Source organism: Manacus vitellinus, unplaced genomic scaffold (assembly GCF_001715985.3).
Source record: "Manacus vitellinus isolate BGI_N305 unplaced genomic scaffold, ASM171598v3 scaffold_9_pilon, whole genome shotgun sequence".
Taxonomy (NCBI): domain Eukaryota; kingdom Metazoa; phylum Chordata; class Aves; order Passeriformes; family Pipridae; genus Manacus; species Manacus vitellinus.
Window position 1 is genome coordinate 355,139 of NW_021940917.1, and position 17,074 is coordinate 372,212.

General features: G+C 35.3%; 1 protein-coding gene across 2 annotated transcripts in view; it reads left to right on the forward strand.

Annotated features, from left to right (window-relative positions):
• SLF1 (SMC5-SMC6 complex localization factor 1) overlaps positions 1-15,887 on the forward strand; it is a 35,059-nt gene extending 19,172 nt beyond the window's left edge. For both annotated transcript variants that reach the window (XM_018086048.2, XM_018086049.2), the window contains 7 exons: positions 4,865-5,012; positions 7,084-7,229; positions 9,230-9,396; positions 9,895-10,001; positions 11,869-11,961; positions 12,354-12,536; positions 14,942-15,887. In XM_018086048.2, the coding sequence (XP_017941537.2) occupies positions 4,865-5,012; positions 7,084-7,229; positions 9,230-9,396; positions 9,895-10,001; positions 11,869-11,961; positions 12,354-12,536; positions 14,942-15,438 (1,341 nt within the window). In that variant the 3' untranslated portion in view covers positions 15,439-15,887. The remainder of the gene's footprint in view (positions 1-4,864; positions 5,013-7,083; positions 7,230-9,229; positions 9,397-9,894; positions 10,002-11,868; positions 11,962-12,353; positions 12,537-14,941) is intronic.
• The last annotated feature ends 1,187 nt before the right edge of the window (positions 15,888-17,074 follow it).

The window sequence follows — 17,074 nt, forward strand, 5'->3', positions numbered from 1 at the left end:
ATTTGCTTTTTTTCTGCTATTCCTTCTTTTGACAAGTTCCAGCACTGTAAGTCATACCTTTTTCATAAACCTTTCTTTGCATTGTCAGAGTAATCACTTGTGTCAGACTGTGTATACGAAAAATAAGCTTAAAGGAAAGAATAAAACATAACGTAAAACACAGACACCTACCTCTTGTTTAGATTGTTTGCTTTATATACATATGTAAGAACTGTGGTTTCAGCACAAAACCCAGATGCCTGTTGCTTTCTCACTTTGATCTTATGCACTGTAATGTACAATATCCCTGCAGATATGAAGTCTAGCCTTAAAAAGAAGCTTGTTGCCTCATAATATCTTTAGAGGTTTTATGTTATTTCTAAGAGCCTTATTTATATATTGCACTGCAGTTTCTTTTCCATTACATTTTTTGGCAAAGATAAACTCTAAACCAAAATACCATATTTTTATAATCCAACTTGTCATTATCTTTTCCTTAACTCTTAATCTTATTATACTGATTTTTCTGTATACTCAGAGACTCCTTTTAAAATTCCATTACATAGTTTGAAAGGTCATTTGGAAAGCCAAAAGAGCAGATCCTTCCCAGCTGTGCAGGCAGAATTATGTTTTCTCCTTCCTTTTTTTATCATTTTAGAGATGCATAAATAAATCCACAGTATTTCTGTGTCATTAAATGTAGCTACAGAGTGCAAAATTTTCCTTCAGTTTGAGAGTGTGAGTCATTGTTACCAGTTTTGGTTTTTAAAAGCTGTAGGTTTAAGAGGCAATACCTTGACTTAGGGCCATTCAGAAAGCTAATTAAAAGGAATGACTTTGAATATTGTTACTATCTGCATGGTCACCGAAATTATGTGGTTTGTAGCAAAGTTTAAAGGGGTAACCATGTTTCCCAGTATGTTAGCTTGTGAGAAGAAACAAGCATGCCAATTGTGGTATAGCAGACTTAGATGCAGTTCTTCAGTGAAAATACCTGTAAATAGAAACAGAAGAATAATTTAACTAAATTCTTTCTTGGGCCATATCTAACATAATCTTTTCTAAGTTTTAAAAGTGAGCAATTATTAAGTTTTTTATTTTTTTAGAATCTGATTCTCTCTTTTGTGATTCAAAGAGATTGCAACAAATAAGCACTTGAGTGCAGAGAAAATATTTGTTTCTTCTAGTGCTGATTTGTGGCAAAATTATGTTTTATGTATGTGTGTATGTAAACACACCTTGTGAAAAGAGCAATCAAAAAAAAAAAAAGGAAAACAAAACTGTAAAGACTCAAGTTGCATATATGAATGTGTTTACTTTCCAATGTTAGACAGAATTTGCAGTATCATAAAAGTACCAGAATAAAATTTGTGACAGGAAATTGGATGCCCTTATGATCTCTGGGTTAATCTGTTGGTACAACTTAGAGGAATTAAGATGAAACACTATTTTTGTAGTTTAAAATGCATTGTTGAAGAACATGGAAGTTTTTCCATCACTTGAGCTTTTCAAATCAATTATTGAATATAATTTTAATATACATAATGTTTATTATTTGCTGTATTATTTAAACAGGCTTGATGCAGGAATTCCTGGTCAAAGTTCCTTGAATCAAATTTGTCAATTCAGTTTTAGAATTTAGAAGGGAATGTGTATATTGCTTATAGCACTTGGAGTAGCATTGCATGGCTTTTCACAATGTCACAGATGGTATCAGAAGTGCTTTTCATCCCTGAAAATGCTGTTTTGTTTTTTTTTTAAAGAACTGTCTTATGTAGCCTGACAAAGAAGTGAAAAAGGCATTCATTCTGGTTTTTACTTGCATATTATGAATTTGTGTGGTGTAAATTTGCAGACGTAAATGTCTTTCTAGTCTGATCACTTCCGGTGGCTTTTTTGGAAGTATGGCATTTTTGGAGTACTGCATTTACATCACATGAAAAAGAACACTAAAGAACAGTTCTAAAACAACTCTGTAATTCAAAATAAAAAAGTTAATATTAATTTTCCTCCAACTTAAAAGCTTTCCTATTAGCACTTTTATGTGTACTAAAAGAAATGGTGAAACTTTTGCCACTGTAGCACTGTACTTGACTCGGCAAACCATTAAATGGAACAGCAATGTAGTTATTGGGAAAGACAAACACTATAACTTCGAACGTGCTCTCTTCCTCCCCTCGTCCTTCCACCAGCTTTTGTTGCTGAGCAAATGTTTAGAAGGCCTTTGGTCATTTTGGGTCAGCTGCGCCAGCTGTGGCCTCTCCCAGCTTCTTGTTGGAGGGGCAGAGTGAGAAAAAGGCCTTGTCACTGTCATACATGGTAGCAGATTTCATGTTTAATGGAAATGCTCTGGGTTTTTTCCTTTTTAACATTACATGTGTTTTCATTGCTATGTTGGTATTGTTTTGTGGTTGAAAATATTTTTAATATGTCAATATTTAAATATTTTTAGAACATATGATCCTTTCAGTAAATTAGAGCAATTTCCCCCTCATTTGTAGCATAGGACCATTTATTTCAAAATACTAAGGAGAAGCTCTTGGTTTGTCCTACTTTTTTTTTACCAAAATCAGTCAACCAAGCCTACAGTTGGCAGTATCTGGTATGTCTCATTAGCATGCAGACATACTTATCTAGGCACATGTAGCTGCAACTAGTATATCAACTACATTTTATATGCAGCTATATATCTGACTGAGAAAATTATTAATACTTGCACTATTAACAGACATTATTTCAGTATTCTGCCTCAAGGTCTACTTTCACCCCCACCATTTTCTTAAAAGTATTTAATAAAGGAATTAATTAATCCTGTGATTTAGAAACAAGAAAGAGAATGTAAATACTTGTGCATTACATCTGTATCTACCTCAGATTATATCTCTATGTCATTGATCCTGTCACTTAACCTCTGTTAAAATTGTGCTTATTTGCTGCATTTGTGAAATTTATTTCCTAAAGACAACTATTGATGGAATTAAATTATTCACCTAGTATTTTGCTTTGGGGTCCAGTGATAAGAGGTATGGATACTTAAGGAAAATTTAAATGCACTTCGGATGTTTTAAATTGTTCTTCAGTTTCTGTTCCTGAAACCTTAGAAGATAGGGAGTAATGTACCCTTCTAAATATTAAAATTTTAGTTGAAAAAAGCTGTTTTCAGATTTTTAACGTCCATATCAGTGTTCTAAGGGATTTTTAATCGTGAGATTGCACAGTTCATCTAGAATAAAGTATTATGACACAGTAAAGCAAGGGGCAAACCAAATCAAGTAGAACTTAACAGAGTCATAGGAAGTATGACTGGAAGCAAGCTGGGAGATCACATTTCTAACCGATTTTGTCTGGCCACTTCTTAAAAACCTTCAGTGATGGAGGTTATGCTGCCACCCCACACCATGTTTATTTGTAGTTGTGTTTGTTCCTTTTCTTTTGAATAACTACTAACTATAGGGACAGTATTTATGTAGGTTTTTTGACAAATTACTTTATAATCTTTTTATTATAAAACTCATTTATGTCAGAGTCTCTGTTGCTCTTATTTATGTCTGTTTGACTTGCATTCAGACTGATTTTGGTGCTTTTCAACTCCTGAGGGAGTCCTATTAAATTATTTTAAACCAACCTTGAACATACTTTTCTTCTTAAAGGAGTATCAGAACAAACCATTGACTCAGTTGTGTGTACCTATTCAGTTCAATTTCCCTCTTAACCAAAATTGTCTAGTTTCAACTACTCATTCTGTTTCACTAGATGCCGTATGTCAGCTGGTGCTCTAGTATAACAGTAGTGATTTTTTTGGTAGAGCCTTAGGTAGGTGTCTCTGGTCAAATGAATTTTGTGTATTTCTACTATGGTGCATGTATTCTTCCAAGTTGCACTTTCATAAATAACTAATTTTTCTGTGTTTGTACATGTGGTCAGAGGAATAACTTACTTCAGAGTCATTGCATAAAGTATTTCTGCATGGCACAGAAAAGTATTCAGTAGACAGATATGACTTCACTTTGCACAGACTAACTCAGACACTAGAAACACTGCTTTACCTAAGCAGTAGTGATTAAGTTCTCACATGGGTGAACAAATGCTTCATCTATCTCATGGTAGTGTCTGGATAGCATACTAAATTCCTGTATATTATCTTGATGCCTCCTTAAGAAAATACACTTAGGCTTTTTTATTTACACATGACCATTTTATGCCATGGGGAGAAAATGGTGAGGCTGATACCCAAGGGGAGAAAATGGTGAGGCTAATACCCAAAGGTATGTGTTTTTTTCAAAATTTGCACCTGCTAGTCTCTTTGGAAAGAAGAGTTTCCTTTTGCAAAGTGGCTGCCAAAGATTCTTCTGTGCAGGACACTAACACCTTGCACCGTTTTCCCTTTCGGCACAGACATACATAGTTAGGCACAAAAGGAGCTTTAATTTCATGGTGAAATCTTTAGGAAAAGAGAATCGTAATAGAGCAGGGAAAAGAAGATCCTCGTATTGTCAAATACAAGGTTAACTGGAATAAGTCCAGTACCTGAAATCTTACGGTTAAACAAAACCTAACTTAAAAAGAAATCATGTAATTGTACTGGTAAGCTTTGATCCCATTTTGCATATTGTTTTAGACAGGATGTTTTCAAATAACTTGTTTCTCTCCAGTGCGAAATCTTAATTAGTGTGGCATCCGTGACATTAATTGTGTTGACCTGGCTGCAACAGCTAGCTTTTGAGCAGAAAAAGAAAGGCCAGTGAAGGAGTGACATGGCAACAGAGTAGGCTTTTATCTAAAGATATCCTCTTTATCATAGACCATGTTATTGCTGGTACATTATCAGTGTGAATTTGTTATACAGTACAGGTCTATAGATACTCTCTGGTTTTTTTCCATTTAGGCTTTCAGATGTGAAATTGCTGGTCTATTAAGTGCCATTCTTGGAACTGTGGTGGAATATTGGATCATCTCAGGTTTTCTTATGGACAGAAACGTGTTTCATCAAATAGCTGATGATTTGGCGGAGTACCTTGCCATTTCGTGTGATGGTGAGTAGCAAGGTCTCTCAAAAGTCTTCTAACCAGGTACAAAATCCTAACTAAAATCCTTGGTTTACCTTCAAGTTATTTTTTACGTCCTGTTGCAGCTGTGTACTGTGATAGTGTGGTGTGTGCATACGCAGGAAAGTGTTTTATTGTCTGTCTCTTGGTGTCAAGCAAAGACCAAAGAGAGCAGGCTTTCGTATTAAAATCCCTCTAAATAAATCTCATTAAGTATTAATGTGAAAGCAAAACTGCACAGTGTGAGGAAGAAAAAAATGTTTGGAGCTCTCTTGTCAGTGTGGGAAAAGCTTTAAGCATATCATAGTAAAACTTAAATACAGAGAAGCACTTGGAGACACCTTACTTAACTCAGGCCAGTTTTGTCACTTCAGAAAACCAATCGTTTGCTAAAGACACTTCAGATGTAAGTACAAAAGTTACCCTGAACTCTGTGACTCCTACAGGCTGGAAGTGAAACATTTCAATGTCTCATTCCAAATCCTTAGAATTAATAGACTTTATCTGGGGAGTGGGGGAAAATTCCATTGAGTCCTAGGAATGACTGTTGTTCCCCCTCATTAAATATACTGGTTAAAAAGAAATGTCACGACTCAAGTAACTGTTATCATCTAATATGTAATGTTGGTTGAGGTGTCTGTACTTTTAGCAACTAGGGGTTGCAGAACTCAAAAGACAAAAAAAATAATTTCAAGAAAAATACTTAATTATTTTAGTTTCATTTTCAAACCTAATTCCCACCCCCACTCCCTCTACTGTCCCCATTGAAGAAATATGGATATTGTGGTTTCAGTCATCATTTTCTGTAGTAACAGGTGTATGTAGGCTTCATTTAAAGTGTATCTGCCTTCTACCTGGGTACTTGAGAACTATCCTGAAAAAAAATTAAACTAAAATCTTAGTCTTGGGACAAATATTTCCACTCCACTCTTACAGAAAGCAAATTATCAGAGCTGTTATAGCCTGCCTTGCATCTTAGAAGGCCAAATTAGATGGAACTTTGTAGTATTTAAATCAATGGAGCTTTTAGTTTGTACTGCTATTGCCACCTCTCCAACAGATTTTCTAGCTGTCCTAGAATAAGGAGAATCTTAGTTATATATTTCTTACTTTCCTATACACAAATGGAAAATAAGAACAGCATTCACAGTCTGTTTATAAAGAATAAAGATTCTTTGACCTCTGCCACTTGGTACAATGCACAGCACTTAAAGCAAAATTGTTGCAGAGTTCTTCTAAATTCAGTTGCTCTTACAGTAGAAAACATCTGTACTCTCAAAACTTATGTTTTGATTGAGTCTACAGATCACTTAATTTATGAGCACTTCTTAGCAGAACAGAATATTTCCTCAATGCAGTAAAGACTTCCTTCCTCATGGCAGATATTCATCTCCACCTGTTTCACTTGTTATTTTGACAAAATTATTTTGCTAGAATCAAAATAGAAATTCATATCACCATAAGAAAAATCAGTCATTCCCTCTTGTTTTCCAAAAAAGAGAGGTAGGCCAGACATATGCCAGATATATATTAAGAAATATAAAGATATATAATTTCTTCCTCCACTGAGTGGTTTTATTTTTTTAAACAGTATAAGCTATTTGATACATCTGAATGGGGTTGCAATTTGCTTACAGTCACTTCTAATGTAGAACTTGTAGGTCACCCTGCATTACTTGCAGACTTATTGTGTTGCAACTCTTATCTGAATTTGTGTCACTTAAATATTTAAAAGGTGATCACTTGCATAACTTCACAAATAAATAATTTTATTCTCAAAATAAAGGTGTAACTTTTATAAGAGTATATTGAGAGCATTTTAAAAACTGATGCATGAAAACTAATGCTTTGTCTTTTAACACACGTTAAATGTAGTAGCTGGTCATTATCTTAGATGATGGATAAAATGTTTTTTAATGTGATTATTTTTAGTAATTCTTGTGGAGAATAGCTTCTAAATCTGGAAGAGCAATATTTCTAGATAACTAGATGTTTTAGATTTTTGCATTCTCATTTAAATATTCACTTTATGTTTCCCCTCCCCATTACTTTTATCCAGATTTTTCTATATGTGAATTAAAAATGTTTATTTGTGCCATACCATCCCCCTGGCTTCAAATGTTTGTCGCAGAAGCAATTTTAAAACACATGTGTTTACAGAGGAATTTAACTGTTCCTACAGAACCTCTTTCTCTTCAGAAAATAGTAAGTAACTCTTCTACTCCTTAATAACTTTTCAGACTTCAAAATTTGACAAGTAATTGGATTCATAAAAGTCTCAAAAAATATTTTTTCTTTGTGGTCTAAGGTCATGCTTTTTGCATGCATTGTCTTCCATGTGTTCCACTGCATATAAATTTCTCTTTGCCTAAGATCTAGGTCTGGAATAGAATCTGGTAAGATTTTTCTTGCCAGAGAATTTGTCACACCTGATTAATTTGTTTACATGCCGTTAACTTGAAAGTCAAACAATGAAACAACAGTGAACACAATAAAAGCTTTTAAAAATAATCTCTGATGTAAATAGTTTATTGCAATGCTACATTTATAATTAAGGAAAATGCCAAATAGTGTGATTTTTCTGGGCTACCTTTTCCTTCTGTTTTTTTTAAGAGGTGACAGTCTATTATTCTGCTGTGTCCAGGCATTTGTTACATACAAGATTTTATGATTTTGAACCACATTGTATTCCTGTGAATTTTTCCTCTTAAAAATTTTCTTCTACTTACAAACCTTTACCTGCCTTCAAATCACAATTTGTGATAGTTTGTAAGGACATAAATGATGAAAACTGTGAAAGAAATTCTTAAAACCATGACAGCTGGCAGGTTGCAGGCAAAGCAGGGTGATCACACGATAATGACATGCCCTAACTTAGAGCGTCATTTCAGTAATCTTAGTACCAGTGCCTAAACAGAATATGGAATCCGTAACTGTTTCACTCTTTCTCTATGTCCTAGAATTCTACAGTTAGAGTCACAGAAAAACAAATTTACATCTTCATACATACACCATACATAAGTTTTCTTGAATTTTACAGGAGTTTATTGTCAACAGAGGTCACTGTTTATTAAGACAGTATGTTTAAACAGAGCTCAAACAAAAGACTCAGAATTTTAAAAATAAACCAACTATATATCTAATATTTAAGTATATAGCCAACACATATGCAGCAGGATTGCTATTTTTAGTATTGCCATGACTACTGATCACTCTCTACAACTACTGAAATGTAAATTTTTATAGTGCTTGAAACAAGTTCATGTGCTTTTTGTGGCTTTCCTTAGTATTACTATGTCTCCTTTCTTATTCCATACAATAAAAATTAACTATCATCCAGTTCTGTGAGTTCTTCTCATATAGCATCTTATCAGCTGGGCTTTTCTCTGGGTTCAATGAGTGACATCCCACTCTCTGGTGGTAAATGTGCAGTGAAGGCACAAGTGAGGTGTCCCTCACCCACAGCACATTGCCTGCAGAATCTAGAGTGATCTTAAGTAATCTAAATACTAAAAGCCTTCCATAATGCCTTTCTTCAGATATAGTCATTATGTTTTCATTGAATGAATCCCCTCACTGGACTTTTTCCTATGTTTTTGTCAAACTGCAGAAACTTAGATGAATTTTTTAAATGAGCTATATAAGTAAGTTTGAAGCTCTGTGTTACTGGAAAGAAGCTAACATATCTAGAACACCCAACACTATCTTAATAATGAGAGAGCACTAAGAGATCACTAGCTTATTTTCTTTAATTGCTCAAAGACTTAGTCCAACCCTTCATCTTAGAAGAGGTGAAGGAGCGGAATGAGTATTTCTTTAGGAAATTGCTCCCTGGGTTGGAAGCAGGAAGTTCATAAATTCTTTCATTAAATACATGAAAATCAATTAGTTGTACTCCACTCTTATGTCCAGCTTAAGTGATCCAAATTTTCTCAGCTACCAGAAGCCCAACAGAGGGGTCTAGAATTTCCCAGTTTCTGTCTCAGACACAAGCCACTCACCTCTGAGGCCAGTGTAAAGAGTGAGTTACAAGAATATCAAAAGGGATTGCAAAAGACAGCTTTAAACTATCTATATGTACAATCATTTAGTGATCAGATTTTTTAAAACTTAGATGCAGCAAGCTGTGGGTCATAGATGACTGCTTTGTATCAAGAACAACAAAAGAAAATTACTTCATTTTAAAAATACTACTTCTGCAACAGGTCTGTTCCTATTTGCCTGCTTTGAGAGAGATAGCATTGCATGAGACAAAGATACACAAAGCAAAGAAAAAGAAAATAGGGCAACAGCCATGCCCTGAGTCTCAAAGGGCATTACAGATGCTAAATGGCGATAAGCAGAACCAAGTCAAAGTGCTGCCTGATCTACCGTAAGTAATACCTATAACATCACCAGTTTTATTCTGCTTTGGGGGACAGCTTCTGACCTGACACATTTCTTGAACTTTATATGACCTGTTTTGTTGTCTACAAATTACTGCAACTGACAGAAAACTCCATTGTAAACCTGTAACACCTCTGGGCTGGGGTTTCCCCCTTTCCCTTTGATCGTCAGTTTCAGTGTATATGCAGACTGATGTAGTTGTATTTGCCCAGTATTAAATTTATAGGGTACATAGAGAAGTTGAACTGTTCATACAATTACCTTTAAAGAAAGTTTAATTATGGGCAATGGAATTTTATTACTGTTTTAAATAGTTATAATTAAAGGACATAGAAATTATGTAATTAAGACATTTTAGAAATTACACTGAAATGGATAGATCTAAGTATGCTATATATAAAAATTTAAAAACATTAAGTATATGTACATTATCTTAAAACATGAAATAGCGATTTTAAACCTGTCCCTTTTGCTCGCTTTTCAGAAACCTAACCTTTAAGAAGCTTACAGCAAAAGCAGAAGCTCAGACTGCACACACCAAGGAGAATTGCTATCTTTTGGCTGAAGAGGTATACAAGAGAAATATTAAAGGTATTCTATATATCTAATATATGTTAAGAACTTTAAAATGGTTAGAATTGACAGTTTCAGGTTTAAAAACTTATCCTGATGAATGCTGAACTAAAGTGATGGCTTATGCCCAAGAATTATTTTCTTATAGTTCATGTTTGGAATTATATATATGGTGCAATAAAGTTGCCTTCTTCATTACCCTCCTCCCAGATATTAAATAAAATGTACAGCTTGTGTGAGCATATTCCAGTCTTGCCTGCCTTACTTTGCTAATCCACCTCAACCTGTGCTTGGTAGGATCAACGTCTTCTGATTTGAAAGTATAATTCAGTCTTCATCTCTGAGTCTTAGACATTTTGTGAACAAAGACTGAGGAGTATGCTATGTTACATAGCTGTGTTAAGCATATGGACCGTTTTCTTCCAGGCATTCAGCCCAGACTAAGAAAGGCATTTGGCTTTTGTCTTAGCTATACTGGAACTCAAGTACCTAAGGAATAAAACAGCATTGCAGTAATTCATTTGTTTCCTCCTTATTACACAATTGCTTGAACAGAATTACTTTCTGGAACTACTTTTTGTCATCTTCATCATAAGAAATTTACCTATGACTATATTAATATGACACCCAAGAGAAGGCTCAGAAAAAAACCTGGCAAAAGCAAGCTGGGATTGTTCAAACAATAAAAACAGAATTGTAGCAAAACACTGAAGGATAAAAGGAAACCTCACATCCTTTTGTTATATAAGAGAGCTTCAGTAACAGAGCCAGACCATACATTTTAAAAATTGGTTCCCTTTCTCTTTATTGCTTTTGCAAGTAAAATTGGTGTGAATTATTATGTGCTGACTTCTACAAAGAGAAGTGAGCTGAAGGACTGGGAGGGGGGAACAAACCCTGCTTTTTTTCTGTTCTTCATCTGCCAAAATTGTAAGTAGTGTCTTCTGCTGAAAGAATGAGTATGGAGCTGACAGATTTACATAGTGAAGGTATTAATATAACAAATTGTTCCATGTAAATCTTATCACAAAGGTTGAGAGATTTAGCCTGAGATATTTTGAATTTCTCAGATGTTTGGTGCATCATCTTTCACCTAGCATCAGGATTTTCTTCTTGCTCTTAGTCAAACCTAATCAATTATTGAAAGCAAAAGAGCATTTAGAACGGGTCTGAAGTTTTTATTATGCAGAAACTAATGGTGTCTTTACGTATAAGCATCAGCTCTCAGTTGCTTGTTGTTTAATTTTTCACACTTATTTCAGCTTATTACTATTGCTAGAGATTTTTTCCAGAGGATTTTCTTATTTTTATTATTATTACTATTTCTCTCTTTTTTCCCTCCCTCGCTGCTGTAGCCAAGTCAGGCAGCCTATTGAGAAACAGCAAACCATCTGTTAACGGATTTGAAGTTCTGAATTATACTTGAGTGTGTAGAGGCACTCGTGCTTAGCCAGAAACATTCATTTTGAATTAAGCTATAAATGCTGTGTAAAAAGAACCATACATTTTAATGCAGGTTCATGAATAAATTTAAGGGAGGGCAACTGCACTCTAAAGTTTTATTGCTTCAAAACCTGGTATTTTTTGGTGTTCTGTGATCACTTGGTGCTTTTATAGTGTGATTGAAGCTTTAAACCTTGAACTGGAGGGGAGATAATTCTTGTGTTAAACCGTTTGCAGTACAATTTCATTGCTAGATCTCTGGTGGAACAGAAGCTCTGTGGGTTTTTTTTCTTAAAGGATGGTTAAAAAGGATAAAGGAAAATCTTAGTTATTATTGAGTTTTCTGGTACACAGCCAGGTCTCCTAGTTCCAGGCACTTTGATTATTTTCTTTAGTTGCTATCTTGCCTAGTGTAGTGTAATCTATTAATTTTTCATGGTAGGAGAGACAGCCCTGCATAAAGCTTGCATAAGTAACAACGTGGAGAGATTGATTCAGCTTCTCTCTTTCCCTGGAACAGACATTAATGTTAAAGGTAAGTTATTCATTTTCTCTAGAGAACTAAGAAATAAAGCCAGATAAAGAACTCTATTAATATCTGTTTGGTAATAAAGTTTGTATTTATACTACTAAAACTGTCTTTATTATTTTAAACAACACAAAATGAGGACTTTTTAGCAAACATTGAGGTAAGATGAATTTGTAACTGAAGCGAGTTTTACCATCACATTTTCTGCTGATTTTTAAAAATGCTATTTAATTTTTTTCAGATTTTTTCAGTACAATTTCTTGTTTTGAAATCACAAGCTGCCACTCTAGCCATAATGAACACTAAAAATTAAAGTATTTTGCTGTGTAACAAATTACGTTATTAACATTTCAGTACTACTTCTGCTGTTTTAAAACTTCCCTTGATTTATAATGCAGACTATGCTGGCTGGACGCCTTTGCATGAAGCCTGTAACCATGGCAGCACAGTGTGTGTCCGTGAAATTTTGCAGCGTTGTCCAGAGGTAGACCTGCTCAGTCAAGTGGATGGGGTGACTCCTTTGCATGATGCGCTGTCAAATGGACATGTAGAAATTGGCAAGCTGCTACTTCAGCATGGGGGTGAGTGCATTTATGCTAAACTGGTTTAGGGAAATTATCTAACTGTTCTAAATCCATGTGAAGTTCACAGCGTTTTTCTTAATAGTTGTTTTAAAATACAATGTTATTATGAAAGATTTATTTTAAAACATTTTTAAGCTGAGCTGGTTTGGTTACAATAAAAATAATACTGTTTTCACAGTTATCTTGATCAGCTGAACATGAAATTAACCAGGATTTTCACATTTTTTCCAGTATGTTGATGTTTTTATTCTGCATTTTACACCATATGCATTGTAACTATATTCTCCATAGTCATTAATGAAGGTGCAGATTACCTAGTCAGCAAGCAAGGCTAAGGATTTTCTTTTGTTTTGATTGATTTTTACCACAATGCAAATATAATCATGTATTTCAACATAAATTTGTTCAGGATTTATGAAAATTAATGTGAAGGTCTTTGAAGAACACAATTAGTTTGGTAATTAGTTTAAGAAAGGAATTTATATTGTAATCATGATAACTGCTGTTTAGGGATAATAGTGGGAGGGATGCCTTAGTTTCTAAAAAAAGATACATTGCCCCTTAGGCAGGCACATGATAAATGTTTTAAACAATATTTTTTGTTCAGTGACAGGGTATTTGTATCTTGGTTTGAAGTATGTATTGTATCAATATATTTAACTTACTATATTTTTTAAAAAAACAACCAAATAAAACAACCAAAACCAAACAACTACATAGAATGGTCTTAGGTATCAACTCTTCCTTCTTTTAATTAGTTTATTAAAATGCGTGGTTTTCAGTATCTGTACCACTGACCTACTGTGTCAGCATAAACTGTGTTTTATATGCCTAGTCGATTTTTTCAATAAAAATCATTCTGTGTGTAGTCATGAGGCAGAAGAGTGCACTGTGTTGAGATGGCCTATTACTTAATTAAGGTAGAGAAACAAAATTTTATTTCATTCTTGGCATACAACCAATATTTACAGTCTTCTCCTGCCCCCTAAAGGCTACGTCTGTGTCTGTTGTGCATGTACTGGATCATAATCAGTACACTCCTCTGCAGTTCTGCCTCTGTGTTAGAGGAGCCTCAGTTCTGTGATTCCCAGGTGTTTTATATATTTACTCAACCATGTATCTGACATGCCAAGCCAATACCTGGGCTCAGTTCCATCAGTCTAAGTGATGCAACAGCCAATATTATAGTAAACCCAGCTCCTCAATTGGAAATGGCATTGCACTGACGGATGTACATTTTTCCTAGGCTATTGTGAAAAATTGGTAGTGGATGATCTTTTTGTCTTAGGGGAAGAGGTCTACTTGCACTTGCATTCTTCAAGGTTTTCTGGCAACTCTAAGGCTGCAAATATATATTATATTTACCTTTGTCACTCTCTGAGTTATGGCCTGGTAAGTAACTAACAAGACTGTGGTAGAAAGAATCTTACCCATTCAGTGTGAATTTACTCAGCTTAGTAATTTAGAACACATCTCTTTAAAAACTTACTCCATTTTCTGTCTTTAAAAACCTTCAGCTTGCAGAAGATTTAATGATACTAAATAATCAGTAATAATACTAAAGCTTAAATCAGGGCAAAGTTAAAATTTCTACTATGGATATGTAATGCAAGGCTTTGCCTTTTGTCAATAAAATGTATTTCTGAAGAAGTATTCAAGTTAAAGTGACATTATTGCTTTACCAAGTAACCCAAATTTATGTAAGTAGATTCCTGATGTGTTCATCTTTGAAAAACACCTGTAGTGTCTTAACAGCCTTCCTTTTTTCTTACTGAGGCAGCCTTTCTTAAACTTATCAGGAGATGTGTAAGCTGTTCAAATATTAATAGGTCCACTGTACTAATAAGCAGGAAATACTGAAAGAATGCAGTGTAGTCTGAAAAGTAAACGTCCCATTTACTCACTTTAATTCTATTTATTAGAGCAATTATGTTTTGCATTTCAGAAGTCTGTCAGACCAAATTTTGAAACTCAGTTGTTGGGGAAGACTTGGATTCCCACCTCAATAGTTTATCTTGCTGCATAGCCTAAGGCAAGATTGGCCACACCATCCTGAAAAGGAAAATAAAGATCATCACAGTAACATGCCTTTAATTTGAAGTCAGTGTCAGCAAATAACCTGCTCTGTAAAGTACTTAACAGAATTTTGCAACAGTAATAACATTACATTTTTACATACTCTATGGAAGTTAACACAAAAGCTTAAAGAAAATTTTACAGAGGATCTCTCTACATGTTCTAGATTGTATTGCAAATATGTAACTCATCAGTTACATCGACATAACTTAGTATGAAAAGGAACTTAAACAGACTCCTAGCTTCTGGCAAAAACCAATCCAAAATCTTGTTTGGCTGCCAAATCAAATCTGCTGTTGTTATTAATGTTTATATTTTCCCTGCAGGACCAGTCCTTCTACAGCAAAGGAACTCCAATGGAAAATTGCCACTGGATTGTGTTGAGTCAGCAGCAGTAAAGGAAGAACTTTTGAATCTTGTTCACCCAGAAGAGAGCATTGAAAGCTTTTATGAATGCATAGAACAAGAGTTTTGCAGTCAGCAGAGAGAACTGTGTTTGATTTTATTTAATAAGCTGCTTCTGAATTATTGTTCAGTTTATAATCTCTCTTCACCCTTGACTTTAACTCTCAGAGAGGTAGCTTGTTCAAATGTATTTCCAGTAATGGTTTATGGTAACTCCGAGATGAAAAACACATTTTCTGAAGATTGGTTAGTAGATACATATTTTAGAGAACTAGAAACTTTTCAAAAGCTACCACAATTTCTTCAAGAAATATCTGGAAACATGTTTTTCTTCCCTGGAGAACAGATGAAAGTCTTGTTAGCAACTCTGGAAACTATGGTAGAAGCATATCAGCTCTTAAATCTTTATAGCAGTTAAGTTCTAAACAAACCACATTGGCTGAATCTTGATTGTTAACCCTTGGTATTGGCCTAGCTTTTTTTCTGACAAATTTCACAGCCCTACACATGTTGGTGTCTCCCACAGTGTTACTGTCTTCCTCTAGCAGATCCTGGAAGTCAGAAACACTGATTCAGCACAGTTTTTTGGCAAAATTTTTCTAGTACTTGCCTGACAGATCTAGATGTCTGTGATCTGAGGAGGGTGCTATATCATCTGCAATGAGTTAAGCTTTGTATTTTCTGTCTTGAAAGTCTTTGTTACTTGTCTCATGCCATAGGTCACTTTGGTTTTCAGAGGCAGTGGCCCTAAATTTAAACCTAGTAATTGATTGTTTCAATCCTTGAGAAAGGCTTGTGCCTACATATTTTAATATCCTTTAATAAAGCTAATGTTATAAATATCTGTCATGAAATAAAAACATATGGAAAAGCAAATTTCTTTCATCAATTTTTGTCTTATTTATCCTTGTCTTATAAAAATTAAAATTATGTTATGTAAATTAATTATGTCTTGTAAAATTCAAAACAGAAGGCACTATATCTATATTTACAGAATCAATATAGTATCATTTCCCATGTCTTTGTTTGATAGAAATGGTCACACAAAGAGGTTGGAAAATCTTCTCACTCATCAGCACTGTGTCGCTTGTGGTCACGTTCATTTGTGCAGTGACTGCCTTAAGGAGACTGGCCCAGATACCCAGGTGATTTACAAAACTGTCAGCACATTATGAAGTTCTTGGAATCTGGTGTTATCCTGGTGTAAGAGTGTGGCAGTTTGAGCCACATTAGAAATCCAAAATCCAATTTTCCAGGCTCCCCCCACCCCTTCCCAATAATTTATCCTAACACTGGAGAGAAACTTTCAGGCTAGAGGCTTCTGTAGGGGAAGGTGGAAGTATATACATTTATTTACACAAATAAATATACTGTACAAACTAAAAGCAACTATATATATATATATATTTACATTTTTGTCAGTCAGTCCTTTCAAGTCCCTCCTTTTAACTACTTTAGTCCAGGAGCAGCTTTTCAAGGCTGATACGTAACACAGTCTTTGCCGTGGGAATGTTCTGGGCTCCTGAACACTCACCCCCTCACCAAGTTCCAGTTGTTCGTTGCAGTCTCTCCTCCTCATGAAGTCCAAGAAGATAGCTTTGAGTCTTTGCTCTTCTGCTGCTGTGTGATTTCTCTCTCTCATACCTCGGTTCGTAGGCTGCTGCAGTGTAGTTTAGCTTATCAAGCGTCCGCGTCCTGGAATGTTGATTTCTCCTCGGGTTTTCGGCTGTCCTGCACCCAGATCATGGCAAAGACATCCTCCGGGCCCCTCTCTATCGGGGGTCCATCTCCAATTCTTGCCTAGGATCCTTCTCCCTAGCAATCGAGCCCCTCCGGCCCATCCACTTGGCTCTGCTCCAGTGCTGAGCCTCGCATCCCCTCTCACTAAACAGGCCTGGCCGCAGGGCCTGCCTCTCTCTCTCCCGCTTACCAGTTGATTGTGAGTCGCATCCCTCACAAACATGCACTCATTCCAATGCTGTCTCTAACTCTGGCCTAGGCAGAGTTAAGGGGGCCAGAGGGCTCCCCTTCCCCCCCGGAGGGAGAGAGAGGGA